The following is an 18170-nucleotide window of genomic DNA, read 5'->3' as shown; positions in this document are numbered from 1 at the left end:
GGCGCTCACCGCTGCCGGCGGTAACCGGGGGGCCGCTGCCGGCGGGCGAGGCGGCGCTGGGGTGTCGGGTGGCGCGGCCCTGCGGAGCGCGCTGTGCGGGGCCGGGCAGGCGGTTTGAAAAATACGTGCTGCCTCCTGCCTGGGGAGGAGGATTCCTTACCTCGGGCGGTGGGGTGGGCTGCGCGGCCGTGCCGGTGCCAGGTATCGCTGCGATGACATCCCAGCGCCGCGGAGCGGAGGAAACTTGGCTTTTGTGTGGGCTTCCCTCTCTGCCTCCCCCCAAAAAACCCACCTGAATGAAACATCTTTCCAGTAACTCTAATATATTACTTTCAATTCTTCCCCGCTGGAATTTTAATTTACGTAGAAGCGCTGTATCCCTCATAACCGCCTGCGCAGTGCGCTTTGCCCGTGTGCCTCAGCAGCTCGGCCTTGTCTCCCGTTAACGGACGGCTGGACACGGACACAATTCAGTGGGAGGGAGACTGGGGAGCTCCCCTGCAGTGGCCGCGTCGTGTGGGCACAGGTAATATATTTATGCTGGAGACTTTTTTAATGTAACTAACTTATGTACTGAGTGTTCGCAAGATAACCGGTTTAAAAGCTTAAACGTTTTAAAAATGTTTTGAAAAAGTTGGATTATTCAGCATCTTGGTTTTTAAAAAAGATGACCTTTGAAAAATGCCACATCCTCTGGCTTATCAAATAATATTTAGTCAGTTTAGTGTTTTGATTCACACGCCAAAAGTTAATTGAATGATAACAGTAGACTTATTGGCACTTAACGGCGCACACAAATATACTTGATTATGATGGTTATCCATTCCTCAGAAAGACAAATTTAAACAAATTCATAAGAACTGAAGTAAGGGATATAATCACAGAATTAAATAGGTTTATGATTTGAACGCATAAATTGTATTCAAAGCATCAGTACTGGTGTTAGGTGCTAGTACCTGGACTGAGCATAAGGAAGCAAATGGCTGAAGTTGCAAGTTGCCATATTCTAGGCTAATGACACCCTGGATTGATTGGTGGAACTTTGTGCACATATTAGCAGAGGAGCATCAGCAATATAATCAACAGGTGACAGCACATTTCTATAGTGGAAGAATATTTTTCCTGTTCACACAATCTGTTGAAATTGAAAGATTGATTTTTGTGAACTGAAAGGTGCTGAATTCACGTTAGCCAGCCATTAGCCTGGAGGTGCCAAGTGGATATTTTGTAATAGAATTTTAGCTAGAAACTCATTAAAAAAAATTTTTATAGTGTTTTAAAGTATTTTATATCCTTATTTCAGGTGTGTGTTTAACTTTGTAGAGATAACATGGACTGCATGTTTAGTCAATACTGTGTTTGTCACATAAACATTTTAAACAGCTCTAATTTGGAGCAAGCCTTGGTACAAATCACTTTAGTGATGATAACTGTGACAGCTTTATCATTATTATTTACTTTATCAACTAGTATTTTGTTTATTAATATTGATATTTATTACCTAGATAAATAATAACTTTATTTTTCAATTGGTATGGTAAATTATTTCTGTTCCAATGTATTGCCTTTCAATAAAATAATATGGGCTCAGGACCACTTATTGTCACAACTGCAACATATTATTKGTAGTATGTTATTGTCTAGAAGTCAAAACAGAGAAAGGATTTCAGGATGGACCCATAGGCAGTTTAAAAAAAACAACAGAAAATGAACCACCATCCCTCTCTTAACAAATTCATAATCTAAATTTTCGAAAGGACAGTTATTTTCATTTCTRATTAATAAATGGTAAATAAAAGTACAGACTCATTAAATAACTTGCTCAGAGTCACTCAAGTAGCCTGTGGCAGAGCTGGAAATAAATTGTAAGGTTTTTATGTATCCTAATGTGTAATCATCTTTCCTCTTGCTCTCTATTCACAATATTTTTATGAACATAGCTATTTACTTTATTTACAGAATTGAGAGATTCCTGAATTAGGTAGAAGATTGCCTGAGCTGCAGAGATGATGGAAGAAGATATGGAGGTGGCCATCAAAGTGGTGGTAGTAGGAAATGGCGCTGTTGGAAAATCCAGTATGATTCAGAGATATTGCAAGGGGATTTTTACAAAAGACTACAAGAAAACTATTGGCGTAGATTTCCTGGAGAGACAAATTCAGTATGTATTAAACAGATGGTTTACTATGTATTTCTGCCTTCCCTCTATTTCTTTATTCTTTTCTAACTTTAAGGTTTATGGAGACTTGAAATGCAAGGTCTGCTGTCTCTGAAGCTAAGTAAAGGGAGCTGTTTCCTCTTTTGCCCAGTAGACTAAAATCACATCATTCTATTTTCCATCCAAGATTTAGAATTATAATTCAAAAACAAATTAAAAGTGGAAGCTCTGTCATATTAAGCTGCTTTTTATCAGGTTTCATGTGTTTTCTACCACCTGTTGATTTTTTTTTTTGGTCATTTCTTATCTAAAATGGAAGAGCTTATGATAAAATGATTACACACATTTATTATCCAAAATAGATAAAATAAGTGTGGGGAAAAAATAAATACAGTAGAGAGCTAAGCACTTTACATAATGTAAACAGATAACAGCCGATTATATTTGATAAAAAGGAAAATATTGTAATGAGAAGCACATTCTATAAATTGTGTAAGCTGATTAAAAAGACAAAAGGATCACTATTCAGGCACCTAAGCTTTTGTTTTGATTGCTTTATTATTTTTTTTCTCATGGAGGAAAACATAGAGGAAGAGATAGAAGAGGAAAATGTAATATGAATTGTCGGGAAGCAGCAAATAATGTAATTGAGGGTCTGTTGCCATAGCATGGTATGGACGTGAAACATTATCAGTATTAAGTTAGATTACATTAAATCAAGTTAAACTTGAATTAAATTACCATTACCAAACATATTGTGGAGATGGAAATGTTTTTATGTCAGTTGATCTGAATTGCTTTTGTACTGATGACAAAATTATGTCATTTATTTCAGAGTTAATGATGAGGATGTCAGGCTAATGTTATGGGACACTGCTGGTCAAGAAGAATTTGATGCAATAACTAAGGCCTATTACCGAGGTGAAAATACTGTGTTTGTTACTTGTTCTTTGTTTTTTAGTCTGCACATCTTTTAAGACATTTTCCTATCTCTTTGATAAGAATTCTAGTTATTTCATGTATGTGCAAAGCATGTTTTATTCACACTTTATTCAGTTCTGAATGGTTTTCCCTTTCATGTAAGATACCTGACTTAATTAAGTGCCACTTGATGCAGGATATTCAGTACTTCTCTTTAGAAAACATTGAACAAAATAAGACTAATATCTGCATGGAAACTGTATGTGGTCATTCAGACAACTTAATGCAATATTTAACTTAATCATTGACATATAAAAAAGATAACGTCTTGTATTTTTGATCCAGTATACTCTTTAAAATATTTTAAGATAGTTTTGAAGTTTCAGGTGCAACTTCTGGTCGTGATATTGAATATTTATTGTCAATAATAGGAGTGAGGAGATGGAGAGAGAAATGAAATCAGAACTCAGAAATTTGTGTGTCCTAATTTTGATTTGCAGTTTCTAACTTTTCTGTCATTATATTTTTCTTCTAAAGGTATTTGCTTGCTTCTGTAAGAAATATACTTGTAAGTGTTCCAAAACCTATGGTTCAAGCACTTAAAAATTAATCCAAGGGGAAAAAAAAATCCAGCAGCCACCCTGGAAAGATGCTTTACTAAGCACAACAGTTCAGTTGCTAGTACAGACAGACTCTCTTCAGCACGTTAACATAGCTGGAAAGTGTATTTACTTCATAAATAGAAACTACATTATTCAGTTGTATAAAGACAGTTTATTCAGTCTGTTATGAATTCCTTACTTAGACTTTCTTTACACATAATTTGACAATGGTTGTGGTTTGGTTTTTTTTATATTTAATGTGACGCATGAATGACTTAGATAGCAAAGACTATGTGTTAGTCACTTCATGTCATACACTAATTACCTGATAGCAGGGAAAAAATGTATTGTTATGGTATCTTAGAAAAATTACCTTCTTTGGAGACAAAAGTAATAGTTATGCCTTACTGTTTCAGGATCGTATAGTCTTCTGACCTTTTAATATGTTATGATAGAGTTTTAGCAACCAGTATTTTTTTTCTAATATTTCTGATTGTCACTTGTAATTGATGATTACCATTTTTTTTTTTCAAAAAAAAAAAAACTTCTGCTTTTCCTATTTCTTTTTATCCTTATGTGGAAACAGGCCATTCTGTTAGTGTACAGTTTACAAGTTGAGCTTATGAATTTTAAGTGATTAGAAAGTAGTACTTGAATATCTTTGAGCTTCCTTTTTGCTCTCCTGGCCTCGAGCTCAGTTGTGAGCTTTATTTGAAGGGTTTTTGAAACATTGAATTAAGTTTGTCTTCAGTTGTTTCAAGCCAAAGCCTTTTTCTCCTGATTACTGAGACTGATATGCTAAAATACGGAGTATTGAGGGGAACCTTGAAGTACACTTACTGGCCTCACTTCCCACAAGCAAAACTGGTGGCTGAAAAAAATCTGCTTGGCGATCTTGAAATCTTGCTTGTGACTCATACCCAGTCTAGTGCAGTTAGAACTCTACCTTTAAGATCTTTACACTGAAGAATAGTGCAGTGCAGTGAAATAGAACATAAACATGCCTGTGGATACACATTGTAGACAATATTATGGATATCTAACAGTTCAAGCTATTTGGAATGGTGACTGTTCTACACTGGACTTTGACTCGTGAAGGACAAGCAAAATTATAAGACCCTGGAATGCAATTTTAGTTTAGCAGCAGGTCTGCAAACATGGTGTTACAGAAGCAACAAGTCAAGCGTACTTCAGAAATACAAGGATTTCATTGTGAGTTATTGCTGATATGGGGAAGATGCCTTCAAGGTAGATAAGGTAGATGCTGGTTATTACTTCAGCTGTTACTGTCTGCCTCTCCCACATCCCTCTGACCACTATCATTACACTAGGGCCTATTTATTCACCTGGAATGTTGTGCATTGTCTGTTCTTCAGGGATCAGTTGCTCATCCCTGACCATTAACGTGTGTGACCACACATTAATGCTTCACAGTCTATTCCTAAGCCTTGTCTTGTCCAGGGACCAAATTTATTCAGCCTCACTCAGAAACAAAAATGGAGCTGACAGTGGATTTGTCATGTGGTTTTCTATATGCAGGTAGATATGCGAAGTAGCCAGTGTAGCTGCATGCCCACGATCAAACAACACAGGAGTCAAACTATCCAGCGGTCTAAATTCAAAGATTTGAAGAAAGCTTTGTATACACTTCTTTATTGTATCACACACCCTCTTACTGTTTATCCTCTTCTATCCTATGTAAATCATGCATTTTCTAATTGGTTAGGTACTTTATTCATGTGCTAAGTACTTTTACAAGTGGCTGTTGTTAGCCATGTGTTCTGTTCACATTACTGTCTTTCAAGGCAGTATTGGACACTTCCTAGTGTGTGCATCCTCCTACATACACTACCACTTCTGTCTGATATAGATCCTTATTAGTTTTCTGATGGAACACAGACATCTTGCTCATTAGTCTGTTATCAAGTTGCTGATTAGTCAAATGATGAGGCACCTCATTTTGTTGCATGACGGTTAGACTTCATATTTCTCAAGCCTTTGTAGCATTGCTTTAGCTTACACATGTCGACCAATTTCAGTCATATTAACTATGATAATGGGAGGGCTGCAAGACTGTCCTGGCCCCAGCAGAACCAAGACAGCCCTACTCTGGATATTGCTAGTGAGACATTACATCCTGCTATAAACCTATGAAAGATAGCCTGAATCCACAGCAGTCATACCATCGACAGTAAACAAGAACTTCTGGATCATGATTTCATTGACCTTGGATTCTGATCCCACTTTGAGGCTGGACGTGCCACCATCAGTTTTATAGTGAACTCATTCCTTGTCATGGCCTGAAAAAGCTGAGGCCAAGAGCAAAAGAGTGAAATGAATAGGTGCAGGTATAAAGCCTTGGGTGAGTCCACCTGTGGTAAGAAATTTCTTTACCCGTTTTCTCTTACATGGGCTTTGTACCATTGTGAAAGGAGAAAATACGATTACAGAGTTTATGAGGATGGGACAGTTTACTGAGGATCTTTGAGATCTGCTCAGCTGACAAGCTTATGCTCTACTTGAATCAAGTAGAGATGCTAGCGCTACTCTGTAATTTTTTTCCGAATTAGCCTACTTTTGAGTACTGTATCAATGATTGTGCAGCTAGCATGGAAACTTGTTAAAATAAAGGTATAGGATTTTTCAAAGCACTGATCACACGCACACACACAAAAAAAAGTAAGAAAGGAAAAATTATGGCAAGCTTTACATTGCTACTGTTTTATTGGTAGAACTTAATGTGAAATTCTGAGGGCAGTTCTTATTATTCGGTATAAAACTGTATATAGCAAGACTGGGAAGGTCTTAAAGGTAGGTGAAAGAATGTTAAAGAGCATAGGAAAACTTGTAAAACTAAACCAAACTTGGCTTTGAGCTCATAAATAAGAGGAAACCTAATAAAAGTAATCGAGCACTTTGCGTCAAAAAAGTACAAAGGCAAACAGAATACAGGAGTGGGGGATACTCAGTGAAACTCATAGGTAAAATAAAAATCATATTGATAAAAGGAAATAATTTTTCATGCTATATATATTACATTGGGACATTTGCCACAAGACARCACTGCAGAATCTCAAAGACATCAGCTATCAGTTCCTTTTGCAAATATACAGAATTATATTATTAAATATCAAATATATTAAAGGAATATAAGTAATAAAGTGTTTCTCCATGTGTTTAACATGCAAAGAAAAGTAGTTTCTTGAGGATAGCAAAGAACAGTCAAGACCTTTATCACTTATCAGAGTGCTGTGATAGAATGAGCATGAATTAGAAATATACTTATTTTCTTCAAAGAGCTATTAAATGACATTCTTCAAATAGCCACAACTTTCCTTGAGAATTTTAATTTTTCTACTTTTTAAAATCCAAATTATTGTAGCATAAGGAATAATGTATAGTGAGTTTTACAAATACTGAAAAATATTTGGTATTTGGCTTCCATTAAACTATCTGAAAAACAGTAAGGAAAAAACAACCCCCTTTTCCAGTCCTTTCTACTCCCCCTCCTATTCCTTTCCCCTGCATACACAGACCTTGCTGGAATAGCTTGAAAGGTAACAGACCCATAACCATTGTGAAGAATGGGAACAATGATCAAAATAACATAGCAATTTATTACTTTTCATTTTGGGAATTTTCTAACCATTAGTTTGACACAAGCTGGTAATAAAAGTTGACTTTTATGGGATAAACTGGAAAAAAACCCTCATATTCCAAATACATTTTATATGATATGGTTCTTTTTTTTTGTTTGTTGGCTGATTTGTATATATTCGTATTTGTAATTGGGTTGTATATTTTTAGGCGCCCAGGCTTGTGTTCTTGTGTTTTCTACAACTGACAGAGAGTCCTTCAAAGCAATCCCTACCTGGAAGGAAAAAGTGGTGACCGAAGTTGGAGACATTCCCACAGTTCTTGTACAGAATAAGATTGATCTCCTTGATGACTCTTGTATAAAGAAGTAGGAGTTTTATGATGCTGTTTTTAAAGAACAACATATAATCCTGTATATACATACTTAAAAAGAAAAAAATCTATGGGATTTTCTTGTGAAGGCTTATGATGCCTAGGTTATCAAACCTAGAACCTGTATGAAAGCATGTCCTAGAAACGCTGATGATTGGTGTTACTGCGTGAGTGTAGTTCTTTGCATAGATGGGCTTGCTGGGCTAGGAACTTTGCTTCATGTCATCATCTTAAGAATCAGACAGAGGAATGGCCTGAAGAGTTTGGTTGTGCCATGATATGATTCTCTCCTTTTTTAAATAGGAAGCTCAAAAACTGAATTTCCTGATTAAAATTTATAGTTACTGCTAGACTCTGCTGTGTGCCAGTGAAGTTATGAAATCTGGTTTGGCTAGTGAACGCTTGCTAAATTGATAAAGAAGTATTAAACAGCTTTTTGAAAAACTATCATAATATTCTTTGCTTTTCTTGAATTTATTCTTTTGCCCATTTCTATCAAAACATAACTTATAGAAATCTGTATCTGTTAATATTCTCAAACTGCATTGTGCTGATCCTTCTTCATTGTATTTTTCTTCATAGATTTTACTGTCAATCCATTCTGCCTTACTTCTTGTATCTATGCCTCATTTCATTTCTGCTACAAAATCAGCTTAACAGCGTATACTGTGGAAAATACTGCATGATAAGGCTGACCATTCTCCACCTCTTTATTTCTACCATCTTCCTGAGAGATTTAAATTATTTCTCCCTTTTGCTGTTTCCTACACTGGCTCTCCTTGTTCTCTGTTTGCCATCACTGATGGCATAAATCAGCTTCTACTCCCTCTGCAAAGAATACTGAGGATTTTTCAAAGGAAAAGCAAAATTGCATTTGAACTCCTCCTTTATTTATGGTATGTCACTTAGGTTTTGTCCTCAAAATTCTTCATCTGCCTCAGCAACTTCATCTTTCTGATGACATAATTTCCCTTGGTGAAATTCTCATAACTTCCCTCAACCTTTCCTTAAAATTCAGCACAAGTTGAGCTTTTTTCCACTTCACAAAAAAAAGTAATTCTTGATTTCACCTCTACACTCATTTGATTGCATCATCTACTCTACTGCTTTACTAAAATATATCTAAGAATTGGGGGTTTTGGTTGTTTTTCCTTTGCTGTAGTAATCATTATTCTGAGTCTATTGATCATTATCATAATTACAACCTCCTTTTGGTTTCACTGACACCTGTCTTGCAACTCTTGGGAAATTTTAGTTGTTAATAAAGTCAATAAATATTGAAATGCAATTACTTTTGGCCATAAAGAAATTGCATGTAAAATAACTTCCTGTCATAGTGGAGATACTGTAAAGCAATTAAGGATCAGGTATGTCTGTATGTTCAGAGCTTCTTAACCCACCTTGTCATTTTTGACTAACCACAAAGCATTTTGTCCATAAATATTGATAAATGTTGACAAATGATACAAATTAGTATTTACAAAGTCTTCTTCTATTGTGCAGTGAAGAGGCAGAAGCACTGGCAAAAAAGCTAAAATTAAGATTCTACCGAGCATCTGTGAAAGAAGACCTAAATGTAACTGAAGGTAAGAGATGCAGCGGAGTAGGTGTCTATCATGGCATCTGCTGTATAGTGCCATACATCTGTGTAGTTTGGAGCTGATCTGTTGTCTCAGATTTTTTTGTGTGTGTGCGCTGTTCACCAACCTTTTTATATTTCTTAGCAGCACACTTTAAACATAGCTATAATTGTTTGATACCAGTGTGTTATGTCTGTTTCCTTGTGTGTGTAGTATAGCTGGAGTATTTAAAAGTGCCACTGTGTTTAGGCTTGTTAGTGCTTACTGACAGTCAATAGCACTGAGCTTTAAAAAAATTGTATAGGTAAAACCTCAGTTATTACAATATGCAATTGTTGAACAGCTTAGTTCATAATAATTAATAGCTCAGTTAATAAATAATTTGGATAAATGATTATTTAATATTTTCATTAATAGTTAAAGTATATTTAAAAATGGGATTTGTTGCAGCCTTTTTTCTGTTGGTGATACTTTGCCAGTTCCTAAGTATCACTTTTTAATGCATGTATTTAATTTTGTAACGGTATTGTACTTCAGTTCCTATCCTGTGTGGAGTAGTTTTGACTAAGCATGAAACTTTGTGTCTCTGATGACTTATTTTTTTGTTTAATCAGAGAATCTTAGAAATGAACTTCTTGTTTCTCCACCATTAATATCTTTCAAATTGGAAAGCAAATTTTCTACAGACTTTCTACATAAAAAAAATGTAAACTTTTTGTGTATTGGCACTAAATGAGTTAGTATTTACAACTGTAAATAACTGTTACGTATATAGGTTCTGAAAATTCTCATATAGTTGCAGACTTTTCAGAATTTTAGACAGCCTTTTTATACCCTTATACATATAGGGATAGCATTAGTTATATTAGAACAATGATGCTGCTGAGTTTTATTAATAGCCTTACTTTACAAGATTGCTATTATTCTAAGGCTTGTTGTGAAATTATATATATATAATATAGCCTGCCGAGAGAGAAACACTTACCAGATTGTAGCAAACCTATTCTGTCAAATGCACTTCTGTCACCAAGCAAATTTTTGGTATGAAAATATTTTTATTGATATGAAGACTATTTTTTTAAGCATACTATGACATACTTTTTTTTGACATTTCAGTTTTTAAATATTTGGCTGATAAATATCTTCAAAGGCTCAAGCAACAAACAGCTGAAGATCCAGAACTAGTACATACAAGCAGTAACAAGATTGGTAAGTACACTTCAATAAAAAACAAGAAGACAGTGTTATTTGCCATCAAAGCATATGGTCTCTTTTGTGTCCTTTTGGAATTAACAGAAGTTAAGTCAGGCTCTAATTAGTACTCTCCTATCTTAGTATATTGTCTCCTTTCCTTTTGTAAAATAACTTTGTGACTCTAAAATTACAAGATTGTCAAACTGACACAAGTGAACTTTATAGCCAATGTTTGGCAAGTGCCAATTATTAAATTCTTTTAAACAAACATTGTGTAAGGACTTGAGAAAGGATGGTTGTTTTGGTTTGTTTTGTTTTTTAATGTAATTAGTATTAGTGTTACTCATCTTGGTGCAGATTTACAAGAAGCTCACTGTGAAAATATCTGGCATGTAATAAGAGGGTCTCTGTAAGCTTAGACTTTTGTGAGGGAACACTGAACTTTTGTAGCTCTTCTTTAAAGCACTTCTGAGTCAGTTGATTTATTTTCCTTAAAGCATTTCCCTTTTATTCAGTCTTTTTCCTTRACTTTATCTCAGCAAACTTTCTGACTTTCAAGTTGTCATGTTCTTTTACTGTATTACTCAACCGTAAATTTGTTGCCATGGGATTAGTGTCTGAGTGCATCACTACCCTTCAATTATGTAGATGTATACTAGCTTTAAATACTGCCTGGCTAGTAATTCCAACTGGCTGTACTTCAAACTTAGCTGTACAAGTGACAACAAAAATAAAGCCTTCAAAAACTAGAGTTTGCTTTTGAGGTGCATTACTACCTATTAGTAAGTGTTGGATCTTAAGCGTCAGTGTATTATGCTGCAGGATGTAAAGAAACAGAAGTACTTTTCTTGTCTTTAAATTCTGTAGGTGTTTTTAGTACGGCTGGTGGAAGTCACTCCAACCAGAATTCTAGCAGTCTTAATGGCGGAGATGTCATCAACCTTAGACCAAACAAACAGAGGACCAAGAAAAACAGAAGTCCTTTTAGCAACTGCAGCATACTTTAGACCRCTTTTGGAGGAAAAAGAATGACAGTGAATTGGATGAAGTTGTGCAATTCAATACAGAATACAGTCAGCTGTAGAGGTATTTTACCAGTGCTTTAGCAAGTCTCTTGTGCCTATGGGATCTTTGACAGATGGTGGATTTAAATAAAATTGCTGATGCAATGTTTTTTGGTGAGTAGAGTGAGACACCTGGTGGCAAAACATAGAACCATGGCTGCCCTGTGCACTTCCTAAAAATTAAGCAAGCTTCTCCTGTTTGAAGGAATTACTTACAGAGCTATGAACTAGGTTTTGCTGAATTGTGAAGCACAAATAACGTAAGGATAATGCTTACAAGTATAGGTACAGACCATAATATTATGGCCCAAGGTGAAGTAGCCACTTCCAACTAAATTTAAAAGAAAACATGATAGAATTGCTTAGCCAGGACATTTAAAAAGTTAAATGAAGAGCACAATGAAGACATCACATTTTATGCCAGACTATATTCGTATGGATTCTGGCAATTCTGTTAGTGCAATATACTTGTATTATATGAGTGTTAAGGTGTATGTGTAAACATTTGGTATGAATATTTAGGCTAAATTGAAGCGTATACATTATCTGATTTATTGTGCAGACCAGCTAATGATTTTTWAAATATTTTTTTTCCTTTAAAAGTTTTGCATTTCAGACGAGACTTTCCCAGTTGGTACTGYGTGTGTTTAACTTGCCACACCTTGGGCCTAAAAGCTTAGATTTAAAAATGTATGGTGCCAAAAACGTTACTTCTTTTTACCTAATGCTATGCTACAGATGTTCTTGTAAGTTTGTTTTTCTCAGTCTTAACAGGTTGAACAAATAACATGGTCTCTGACACTAACAATTATCCAGATGGAACCTATAAACATAATCATACTCCTGTCCAAAACCTGATTCCTGTATGCTGTATCATCTATGAAAAAAGAACTTGCAAAGTGGTGTCACGAAATGTTTGAGTTCTTTGGAGAAATTCCTCTTGGATATCATAAACTAGACTGCAGAGGATCCAAGAAATTGCAGCTGATGACTGAATTACATTAATGAGACTTTCTTTAATGTTTTCATAGATTCAGAGCTAGCTGCTGGTTAAAGAAAATCTAATCAATCAGCCAGATCAGAGGCATGGCAAAAATTTTTCAAAGTGCTTAAGTAATTTACAGAAGTGATTTAGGAGCCCAAATCTAAATTAAATGTATTTGGGCTTAGGCTCCTAAATCACTAAGGTGCTATAAATATGTTGATCAAGATATCTCCTATTTACCAAAAATAAATACTTTTTAATCCTCTTCAAAAACATGCATTCATTTTAAAATATCCATTTTGTTTACATGTTTTTTGTAGTATGAACTTTCTAGGATTTCTATAACTAACTTGCCAGTGACAAATGCAAAATACTCTGCTTGAAAAAAAAAAAATAAGAATTTTAATATTTTTTTAAATAGTGTATGAGATTGAAAATGACTTGACTGATCCTGTATATTTTAAGAAGGAGGACTTTTCACTGTGTGAATTCATGTAGGAAGCTTGATTTACTTTACTTCTAAGTCAATGAGTATGAAAGCTGAAACGTATTCTTGTCCCACTGTCTGCAGTGAGAAAAGTGGGTGGCAACAGTTATGCACAAACACTAAAGATCTCTGAACACTGTATTTTATGTTTACTATATTAGCCTTTCTGCCAAGTACCTTTGTTTCTTTGACAAGCTGTTGCAGCATCTCCTGTTGCTGGCAAGAAGGTGGTCTTCAAGGCATTTGATCCCCTTTGCTATTGCAGCAAAACTGTGTGTTCTTCACCATGTGTTTCCTATATTCTCTCTTGGATAAGGGCCTTTATTTTTTAACAAGTGCATTTAATCACTGTATGTATGTGTAAATGGATTGAGTCCCACCTGTTTTAGCAATTTAAGAAGTAAGGTATTTAGGATTTGGTAACAGAGAGACTTATAACTGTATGTAATGGGGCCATCTTACTACTTAGGGTAGAATGTGCGCATGAAAAATTTTAACAAATGTTTTTAATATGGAAACTTATACATTTCACTGTCTGTCTGCCAGTTTCTTTTTTTAAGCAAACAGCCACAAAGTGTCTGAAACATCTTTTTTGTCTTATTTAACTTTGTACAGAGTACTGAAAAATAAGTCATTATTACATATAATAAACGTTTGTATTTAAGGTCTGTCATTACAAACCACTATTTTAAGAACTGAAAACTCAGTAGAAATTTTCATAGGTGGAGACTTGACAGACTTGCTAAATTTAGGAGATGTTGAAATTTAGTACTTATTGGCTTTAAGCTAAGAATATATTTGCAGCATTGGGTAACAATCAGTTTTAATTCTAATCCCATCTTAATTCTAAAGTGACTTTTTCTTTGTACTTTGCAGTGCTTATTCTCCACTATGACAGAGATAGAAACTGTCCAAATGAGCATTTGTCAGGAGAATACTCTGCATGTACATTACTTTAAAATTTACATTTTTTTTTCCTGCTGGTTTTAGTATGCAGATGTGAACCAGATGACTTGCATATTGCAGAATTCCTTAAGTATTCACATCGCTACTTGGGAGTAGTTTTTGGCTTTTGGATGAAAAGACAGGCCTAAACTTTTAGCACTCAGGCGGTCCCTTGGGAATAATTTTTATTATAAACATTGCCCCATTCCCCACTCAAAGTATTCTCATTAAAATACCCTAATACAGTTTATTTACCAAAACCTATGCATGCAGAGCTGGTAATAAAAATGCCCTCTGTGCATCTTGTGTGACTCCATGGTGGAGGAGGACGTAGCTGTCTGTGATACCTGTGGTAAAGCAGCATACTGTATCGTGAGCAACAGATGTTCCTATTGCAAGACACGAAGTTTTGTTCTGTGAGACTAAACCTGTTATATCTGTTAATATCTCTTGAATAGCTGCATTGGATATATTATCTGGATCTTGCCAGTATTCTTCGCTTTCAGCTGATAACGCTACCACTGATGGAAAACTTCTGTAATTGTTAATGCCTTAATGAAATAAGCATTCACTGAAGACTCTGTACGCTAAAGCATCTGTCACTCCTGTGTCGTATCCATTCAGTGAATGGGTGTCTTCCCAGTAAGTGGGGCATCATTTGATGCGAAGTAGTAATGCTAGGATGCATTTCCAACTGGAAATAACAAATCTCAAAGTTGTAACATTGGTCACACTAAGATTTGTGTGTGTGTGTGTGTGTGTGTGTGCTTAATTTAAAAATCATAAATATTCCATTTAAGACAATTTTGGAGCTTTCTTATTTTCAGTGTTTCTTAAGGCAAAGCTTACCTTTTTTTGTCAAAATGTCCAAATTACCATACTGTCAATGTGATTTGCTGTTTAATTTTTTGTTTATACTTAAGTAAAATTGTCTTATTTTTTGCTATTGGGCTACAGCATATCTGACATGCAGTTTTCCTTTACATCACTTCTGTAGATGTATGTTATTACTAAAGGGAATTGAGCAGCTGAACACATTGTAGCACTTAGTGGTTTTGCTTGAGTACATACAGAAAACTCAGTGAACATGCACATTGAACCTGTTAATTCATCTAGTCAAGCTGATAGCTAGCTACCAGTTAATAAGTAAAAGAATCCATTATTTGCACTGGTGAACTCACTTGTGGGAATTCAATCATAGAGCAAACAAACAAATATGCTTCTTGCATTCCAGTGACAGTACCTAAGTCCCTACTGCTTTTCTAAATGGGATCATAAATTTTTGGCTAAAATTGCAGTTCCTAAACCCTAATTGTACATCAAACGGAGAGCAAGCATGGTCCAATAAGCTTGATTTCATCAAAACTACCTTACCATATTTACATAGGAATTATCAGTTGTGTGTATCATTTTATGTGCTCAAATAGTATCTGAGGCTTACCAATTGAAATACTTCTTTCTTAAATATGGCACCTTATGGATAATCAAAACTGTTTAAAAAAAAAAGTAGGAATAATAAATTTTGGACTAATGATGCTAGAGCAGAATAAGAGAAATTTCAAACAGTTCTGTTTTAAATAATAAATTGTGTTCTGTATGAGAGCTGAGAGTCATCTCAACGCCACTTGAGTTCTATTTATGCAGTACTAAATTAGCCTCATTCTCAGGGTACTAGTAGCATTAAGGTAATACTGATACGCAGTGGAGTGAGTATTCCTGTCGTCTCTTACTGAGATAAATGTTCAGCAGAACCAACTCAAGATGGTCCAAAAAATAATAATAATAATAATCTGGACCAGGAGAAATACTGCTCTCATTGCTAAGATAAAAATACATTGTTACTTATAAATTGCTTGCTGTATTTGCAAGTTCATGTGAATCTGAATGGTTAAAACAGATAATGTATATAAGTATTTTTATCACCTTCATGCACTCAAGTTCATGTAATATATATTTTTAGAAAAAATGCCAATATAACTTAGTTAATCCTCAAGTGAAAAAATAAATGTTTAAAATTAAATATTCTGTGTATGCTGTTCCTGTAAAATCCATAGGAGTTAATTCTACTATTCTCTTGTAAGTGACATTAGTTGTTTCACAGCGATGTATGTACATTTTTATTTGATTACTGTCTGGTCTGATTACAGGTCACTACTTCTGTAGTTATATTAAATTTTCAGTGTATTAAATTGCAAGAAATTGTTATACCCCTGTGGCTGTGCAACATGAGTCTGCTCAGAAACTTGTGTGCCTGATTCTAATCCGTATGTCGCTAACAGTTGGGATCCAAAGCAACACACATTACAGAAACCCTAAAAGGCACAAGTGTGGGCATCCCACTCTAATAGAAACACTGTTTCTGAGCTCTTGCCTCTTAGTTTCTTCTCCACTGAGTTCAAATACAAACATGTGCTTCTGCTCTTTGTGGTTGGCTTCTGCTTTTTCCATGATTAGTCTGACTAATATAGTGACCCAGTTTAAATTAGCAAGCCTATAAATGTTTGTAGACATTGAAAATGACATTAAAATATTGCTAATATATCAAAGATGCTTGATTGATTTTCTGAAAATAAACAGATGTCTAGTCCATTGTTTTTAGTAAAACAGAACTCACAGCATCTGGGTCTGCCTCCTACCCAGGTAATTTGGAAAATAGTGTACTATTACCTTCTCTTGCATCCAGTTTTGTATATGAAAAGGTTTGCTTGCTTAGCATCCCAGTAAGGATTAATTAGCAGTGTTTTAGCAGAAAAAACACCTTGGAATGTGAGAAAACTCTTCGTAGGTACTACATAGTATTAGATCAGGTAGCTTGAATTAAGCTTTGACACTATCTAGGWGGGTCTTTATGTACAGTGCCACCATATCACATTCACCTGCAGGAAGCTAGGTGGCCATTTAAGATGGCCAGTCATCTGCTGCCGGTCCCCAACATAACCATTTGAAACACCTGCGTGCTTTGTCATGTCTGAGAAAACTTTCCATGCTTGCAGATCACTGTTTTCCAGGACTGGATTATGCTGAAAAGTAGAGAATAACCTTATTTCTTTGCTCAGGAGATACCAGAACCAATCTTTTAGTGTGTAAATGTAGCTATTTTTCTACACCTGACTTTGTCTCAGTTGTGCCTTATGCCTGCTGAGCCTGATTGACTGTATTTTTATTTTTTTTTYCCCACAACAGATAGTACTTTTATATAGAGAGATATTTAAAAATCTTCCATCTGTTTTTTTGTTGATTCCTGTCACTCGCATATCAACTGTCTTTAGCTATTTTGAGTTATATTAGCAGTAATAGATGTCTAAGACAGCCAGTTTGAAACTACAGAAAAATACTCAGTAGATGTCTACAGGTATGCCTGTATGAGTGAAACTTTGTTAAAGGTAGTTTCACCTACTGTAAAAATACTGATTGTTCAAACCTATGAGATATTTAATGGATGTGGAAAGTCAGTATGCTATCTTAAAAAAGCTTAGGAGAGGGTAATGGTAGAGGCACTTGTAGGTCAGATACAGAATTTAGAAAGCGTAAGGCAAACAGAACTTAAGAAAGCATAAACTCTAGTAACTTAGGCCAAAATAAGGCTAATCTATGCTATTAACTCATCTGTTGATACTGTGATCACTTCATTTTTGTCCTTGAGAGCAAAATCACAGTTGTGTTTACTAGTAAATGGTGTAAAAAGTAGAATGACTTTTAGCTGCCTGAAGGAATATTTTGAGCATAGATAGACTATGTTCACTTGAACCGTATTTCAGAGAGAGATTTTTGAGAAAACCTGTGCTGTACCACATTATCATGGACTTCAATGCTTTGTTAAACAGCTGGAAGCTTTCACAGAATCACAGAATYGCTGAGGTTGGAAGGGACCTCTGGAGATCATCTASTCCAACCCCCCTGCTCAAGCAGGGTCACCTAGAGCACGTTGCACAGGATTGCATCCAGGCAGCTTTTGAATATCTCCAGAGAAGGAGACTCCACCACCTCTCTGGGCAACCTGTGCCAGTGCTCTGTCACCCTCACAGTGAAGAAGTTTTTCCTCATATTCAGATGGAGCTTCCTGTGTTTCAGTTTGTGCCCGCTGCCTCGCGTCCTGTTGCTGGGCACCACTGAAAAGAGTCTGGCTCCAAACTCCTGACACTCTCCCTTTAGATATTTGTATACATTGATAAGATGCCCTCTCAGCCTTCTCTTCTCCAGGCTGAACAGGCCCAGCTCTCTCAGCCTTTCCTCATAAGAGAGATGCTCCAGTCCCCTAATCATCT

At 35.6% G+C, this 18170-nt stretch overlaps 1 protein-coding gene across 4 annotated transcripts; it reads left to right on the top strand.

The window, feature by feature from the left end:
* Positions 1 to 170: 170 nt before the first annotated feature.
* RAB23 (RAB23, member RAS oncogene family) lies at positions 171 to 16325 on the top strand. 4 transcript variants are annotated; one of them, XR_003254763.1, is made up of 8 exons: positions 171 to 526; positions 1960 to 2161; positions 2994 to 3079; positions 7489 to 7645; positions 9154 to 9236; positions 10347 to 10439; positions 11292 to 11510; positions 14364 to 16325. XR_003254763.1 is itself a non-coding variant. In XM_026073121.1 (7 exons), exons 2-7 carry the CDS (start codon positions 2007 to 2009, stop codon positions 11429 to 11431), a joined length of 714 nt encoding a protein of 237 aa, XP_025928906.1. In that variant the 5' UTR covers positions 171 to 526; positions 1960 to 2006; the 3' UTR covers positions 11432 to 16325. The 4 variants fall into 4 exon arrangements, 1 of the variants encoding a protein (XP_025928906.1); XR_003254762.1 differs by having other exon boundaries at positions 12254 to 16325; XR_003254761.1 differs by having other exon boundaries at positions 11292 to 11602; positions 12254 to 16325.
* Positions 16326 to 18170: the final 1845 nt, after the last annotated feature.

The sequence above is a fragment of the Apteryx rowi genome, unplaced genomic scaffold, assembly GCF_003343035.1.
Source record: "Apteryx rowi isolate R43461 unplaced genomic scaffold, aptRow1 scaffold_361, whole genome shotgun sequence".
NCBI classification, from domain to species: domain Eukaryota; kingdom Metazoa; phylum Chordata; class Aves; order Apterygiformes; family Apterygidae; genus Apteryx; species Apteryx rowi.
This window is presented reverse-complemented; position numbering and strand designations above follow the sequence as displayed.